At 39.1% G+C, this 5,701-nt stretch overlaps 2 protein-coding genes across 4 annotated transcripts in view; one reads left to right on the top strand and one right to left on the bottom strand.

Moving 5' to 3' along the window:
* kdm1b (lysine demethylase 1B) overlaps positions 1-332 on the bottom strand; it is a 22,878-nt gene extending 22,546 nt beyond the window's left edge. The window contains exon 1 of the mRNA XM_016548811.1: positions 127-332. Within this exon, the coding sequence (XP_016404297.1) occupies positions 127-142 (16 nt within the window). The 5' untranslated portion in view covers positions 143-332. The remainder of the gene's footprint in view (positions 1-126) is intronic.
* A 2,520-nt stretch (positions 333-2,852) lies between these two features.
* The window catches only part of slc9a1b (solute carrier family 9 member A1b), a 13,636-nt gene continuing 10,787 nt past the window's right edge, over positions 2,853-5,701 (top strand). For 2 of the 3 annotated variants that reach the window (XM_016548813.1, XM_016548812.1), the window contains exon 1: positions 5,119-5,430. In XM_016548813.1, coding sequence (XP_016404299.1) covers positions 5,247-5,430 — 184 coding nt within the window. In that variant the 5' untranslated portion in view covers positions 5,119-5,246. Of the gene's footprint in view, positions 3,052-5,118; positions 5,431-5,701 lie in introns of those variants that run through there. The other variant, XM_016548814.1, reaches the window with a different exon arrangement.

Genomic DNA, 5,701 nt, shown 5'->3' with positions numbered 1-5,701 from the left:
CACACACACACACTCTCTCTCTCTCTCTCTCTCACACACACACAGTCTGTCTCGCTCACACACACACACACAGTCTGTCTCTCATTCTCATGACGCAAGGCATGAATGTGGTGAAATGAGTCTCACCTGAGTCCGCTAACATTGATAATGGCGTTTCTGTTCAACCACTGAATATTTGACTCTTTATTCTTTAACTAGACGAATAGTTTCCTCCTTTGTTCTTGAACGAAACACATTAAATCCAGCATCGTTTATTCTGCCTCATCTGCAGGAAACTAACGACCTCACTTCCGCTCTTGCGCTTTACACCACAAACCAAAATAAAAGTCCCCCCGTCTGGACTTCTTCGCTGTTGTGTGTTATTATCATATTGATGCAGGACATGTAAGAACTCGCGTTTTTTAAAATAGTCGGCGCGGTTTGATCATTTTCTCGCGTAAATTAAGAAAAGGACAGGAGCAGTTCAGCACTTGAAGGCTTTGCCTCTGAAGCGGAAGTTTGTCTCGAGCAGCGCTCCGGAAGCTGCGCGCGTTACCATGGCGACCGCTGCTGTTGTTATGATGCGCTCCTGAAGCTTCGTGAGCGTGAGATGATCAGACATGCTGTCCAGCGGCTTCGTCCTGAGCGAGAGGAGGCTGCAGTCTGAGGTGTGTCTCCGTGTCTGTCTCTGACTCGCCGCTGTTTTCCAGGCTGTGAGGGTCACCGATCTCTCTCGAGTGCTTCAGCTGCTGCAGGATCCGCTCTCAGTAAGACTCCGTGTGTATGGCAAGCCCTATTAACATTTAATGCTAACACCTTCTATTTCCATGCTACCAGTATGTCTTCTTTAACTACTAGTATCTTTCCCATTAAGTACTAGTACTTATTTATTAGTTACTAGTTCCTATTATTTAAGTTAGCTACTAATGCTTTTTTTTTTTTAGCTAGGCATACTAGTAACTTTTTAGATGCTTGTACTTATTCATTAGATACTAATGATTATTTTATTTACAGGTAACTTTTATTTATTTATTAGATGCTAGTTTATTATATACTATTAGTACTTATTTCAGTAGTGACTAGTGACTATTCTACTGTTACTAGTTACACATTTCAAATCTATACCCTTGTCTTCTATGGGATCTGTCATTCATATATCAACTATTCAGTTCTGAGTAGTATGTATTCCAATAATGACTAGTATCTTTTTTAAATTTTACTAGTAAGTATTCATTACATACTAGTATTTATTTATTAAATACTATTGATTTTCATTAGATACTAATTAGTTACATTTATGTAGCGCTTTTCTGGGTACTCAAAGCGCTTTACATGAAAGCGGGGGAAATACTAGTACTTATTTCATAGGTATTAGTAGTTGTTCATTGGGTGCTAGTAGGCCTACTTATTTTTAGACACTAGTACCATTTGTAATTGTTACTAGTAACAAATCTTATCTTACTAGTTACAACTGCTTTTTTTACTCGTCTTATGATGTGAATAGTCAGAATGGCCACTGTAAAGTTCAATAAAAAAAATGTTATTAGTAAAATAAAAAAATCATGCTAGTAACATTTGAATAAGTACTAGTATCTAATGAATAAGTACCAGTATGTAATTAATAAATTACATACTAGGTAAGAAGGTAAGAGTATCTGATGAATAAGTACTAGTATATAATGATTAACCACTAGTATCTAATAATAGGTACTAGTATCTAAAAAAGAAGTGCTAGTACCTAATGAATAACTACTAGTATATAAGAAATAGCTACTAGTCACTATTGGAATGTTGTACTAGTATTAATAAGTACCAATATCTATTTATTTGGTAGTAGTATCTAATGAATAAGAATGAAATCTTCAATGCTTCATGTCCTGAAGGAGAAGTCGTCTGATGAGATGAGCTATGCCGCTGTGGTGACAGACTGTGTGTCTCAGATGGGTGAGCATATTAACCACATGATCAGCAAGAAGATTTAAAAAAGAAGAAATTAATTCCTTCATTCATCAAGGATGCATCAAATTGATCAAAAGTGACAGTAAAGACATTTATAATGTTACAAAAGATTTCTATTTCAAATAAATGCTGTTCTTCTGAACTTTCTATTCATCTGTGAATCCTGAAAAATAAAATCTATCCCGGTTTTCACAAAAATATTGTGCAGCACAACTGTTTTCAACATAGATAATAATCAGAAATGTTTCTTGAGCAGCAAATCAGCATATTATTATGATTTCTGAAGATCATGTGACACTGAAGACTGGAGTAATGATGCTGAAAATACAGCTGCGCATCACAGAAATAAATTACAGTTTAACACATATTCACAGAGAAAACAGCTGTTTGAAACTATAATAATATTTCACTGTTTTTACTGTATTTTTGATCAATAAATGTAGCCTTGGTGAGCAGAAGAGACTTTAAAAAACATTACAGAGAAATTAGAATATAACAAGAATCACACAGAAAAAAATAAAATTTTACTTTTAAAAGTAAAATAATTTGGAATTAATAATTATCATTTGGTGTTAAATGTGCTCAAACAGACATGCAGATTATAATTTCTCTTTTGTGGTGATATCTGATTGCAGCTTAAGCTAAATTGAGTGTATTCCTGGATTTCTGAGTTCTGGCGTTTGTGTGCACATGTTCTCTCTCCGCTGGATGAGTGTATTCTCTCTATAATGAGTGTGTTACGACAGGTGTTCTGATGAGGATCCCGCTGCTGCTCGACTGTGATCGCCTTCTACAGCCGCGACAAACACAAACACCGCTCTGACGGAGAGAGACGTGATCCAGCTGTGTGTGTGTGTACTGATGTGTGTGTGTGTGTTCAGTGTGTGTACTGATGTGTGTGTGTGTGTGTGTGTGTGTGAACAGATCTGGCAGCATTAATAATGTCGTTCACAGGTGGGTGAGGTTGTACTCGAGGTCTCGGCTGAGCTGTTGAATGATGAAGCGGCGCTGAAGTGCGTCCTGCAGGTGACTGAAGCCAGGGCTGAGAGCGTGCGCTCGCTGCAGCAAAGCATTCTGGGCCGTCAGCAGCAGGAGGAGCAGCTGTATGAAGAGGTAAAAGCGTCCCGTCGCCCGTATGTCCCGCACGAGCCACAGCGCTGACAGCGTTTGATCCGTTTGATTGTGTTCCAGATCCGCTTCACTCAGAAGCAGAGAACCTCAAACTACAGCGTCCTGAAGGTCTGAAGCCTGACCGCGTTCATCTGCGTGCATTCTGAGTGTCTCTGCATTGATTCTTTTGTGTTTGGCAGGAGTTCAAGCATCTTCATGAGGAGCGGAGCACCCAGAGCCTCCGAACACACTCTCAGATCCATAAACCAGCGTCAGTCGCTATAGAGAGAACACAGCCGAGTTCATTTAATACCACATACTCAGCATTAGCATGCTAGTGTCACTGCTGGACCATCATGAACCAATGAGCTCCTTCCAACATGGCAGAAATGATAAGCAAAGCCAAATATAAACGCTGAATGTTATCCATGAGGATTGTGCAAACGAGCATTTAAATAATTAATAAAATAAGAAGGCAGAGCCAGAACGCACTTGTGTGTTTATTTAAGGTCACATTTATTTCTACAGCGCTTTATACAGTACGGACTGATTCAAAGCAGCTTCACAGTAATAAACAACCACGTTAATGTTGTACAATTAATCAAATATGAAACAACACAGTGTACGCTGTAAAGCAGCTCTACAGAAGACGGTAGAGTAATTATTCAGATCTGTTCAACTCTCCAGATTCGGTTCTCGAGCTGCTGTAATGAGACTTTCTATCTAAAGAAAGCTTTATCTTTAATGCCAGTGACGTTGCATTGAGAAGCAGGACTGCTGTGATTACACTAAATCTTCCTCTGATTCAGATGGAGATGAGGTGGATGTGATCGTGACACGAGAGAAACTGCGACACAGATCCCTCATCACAGCTGCAGAAAACACTGATTATGTGCGTTTCAAAAAACTAAAAAGGCTAACTTCTACATTCACTTTATTCACTGAAATTATGATTATTTTTTAATTAAACACACAAAACACACCTCAGAGATACACTGAACAGATATAACGGGGTCCAAAAGTCTGAGACCACCAATGTAAATTATTCTGTTTTACATTATATTCTAATTAATACTAAATTGTAATTTCAAATTATACAACTGTTATCCCTGATGAAGTTTTATCCAAACAGTAAAGCTCTGTGTGTCCCAGCATCTTAAAGTCCCCCTGTGGTGACAATCAGGTGTACATGTGTCTGCAGGGGCTCTGTAACGAGGGAATGTTAGGACGAATCCAAGGGCCTGACGAGGGACTGGGGCCCGAGTCAATATGCTGTTCAGGGGGCCCAGGAACCATAGTGGCGCCCCGTGTGTCTATAATATGCTTAAAGACAAACCATGTGCAAATTTATCAGTCAACACGATGGCTGAGCATCTTCTCCTTTAAAGTCTGTCTAAAGGCAATTCAGAGAATAGTTTCTAAACACATTATAAATGTTAGAAATGTATTGAATGTGAAGTCAGACACTATATTATTTTGTCATCTTTATTTTGTTTAAAGGAGTTCAAATGGTCCTTATCAACTTTGATTGACATGGCAATAAAAATCTATCACATTATTTTGACGGTTAAAGTTTTGGGCGGGTTTTAGTGAGCTTTTGTGCTGGATCTGGCAACACTGGGGGCGGGGCTTCTCATATCATTATCATTATCAGGTCTGTTAGAAAAGAAGAGATCTGCAGGGAGTTGCTTGAAGTTATGTAGTAAATGCACAAAAACAGGTCACACATTAAAGGGAAAAGCTGAGGTACAAAAATCCGTGTATCATTCGATCATTCGTTTTTTGATTTAATATTGAAAGTAGAAAAATTAGAAAACGGCTCCTTTTTCGTTTTTTTTTGTTTTTTTCCAAAAAACGAAAAACGAAAAACGAAAATTCAGCTTAAAATATTAAATAAAAAAACGAATGATCGAATGATACACGGATTTACAAAGATAACGATGAGTTTAAATTAAGGACGAATTGTTTCGAATTGGACGAAGTGAGTCTGATCACGGGAGGCTGGTTTATATCTGAATGCTGGAAAAACTTGCTTACAGTGAAGGACACGCTACAGTGTGTGTGTGTATGTGTGTGTGTGTGTGTGTGTGTGCGTGATCGATCTCGTGCTGTCACGCTCAAACATCGCGATACGAGTCTCGCTGGAGTTTAAGTTTTGCGGCTTTTTCGTGTGTGAGAGTGAAGGACTGACAGTGAAGATGAAGAAGAGGATGAAGATGCTGCTGCTGCTCGGGTTTTGCTGCGGAATGGTGTTTGGTGATCAGAATCGCTCGGATCCTCATGATCAGAGAGTTTTTCCAGTCCTATCGATTAATTATGATTATGTTCAGATGCCGTTCGAGGTCTCGCTGTGGATTCTGCTCGCGTCACTCATGAAACTGGGTGAGAATCTCATCACTATTATTACAGTGCAGCTGCATTCATATTCGCCTAATATCAGCCTCATGATTGCTGTTATAGCAGTTCATCAGGAGTGTTATTAATGTTTGTGTTTGATGTGATAGTGTCGGTTCTCGTCTTTAGGCTGCTTGTGTTTCTGTTTCTCTGACATGAGTTTATCAGAGAATCCAGCTGCACTGGAGACGAGTGTGTGTGACGAGATAGAGATGATTACACACACACACACACACACACACACACTCACTGGACTCTC

Source organism: Sinocyclocheilus rhinocerous, unplaced genomic scaffold, assembly GCF_001515625.1.
Source record: "Sinocyclocheilus rhinocerous isolate Xijiao unplaced genomic scaffold, SAMN03320098_v1.1 scaffold4088, whole genome shotgun sequence".
NCBI lineage: Eukaryota > Metazoa > Chordata > Actinopteri > Cypriniformes > Cyprinidae > Sinocyclocheilus > Sinocyclocheilus rhinocerous.
This window is presented reverse-complemented; position numbering and strand designations above follow the sequence as displayed.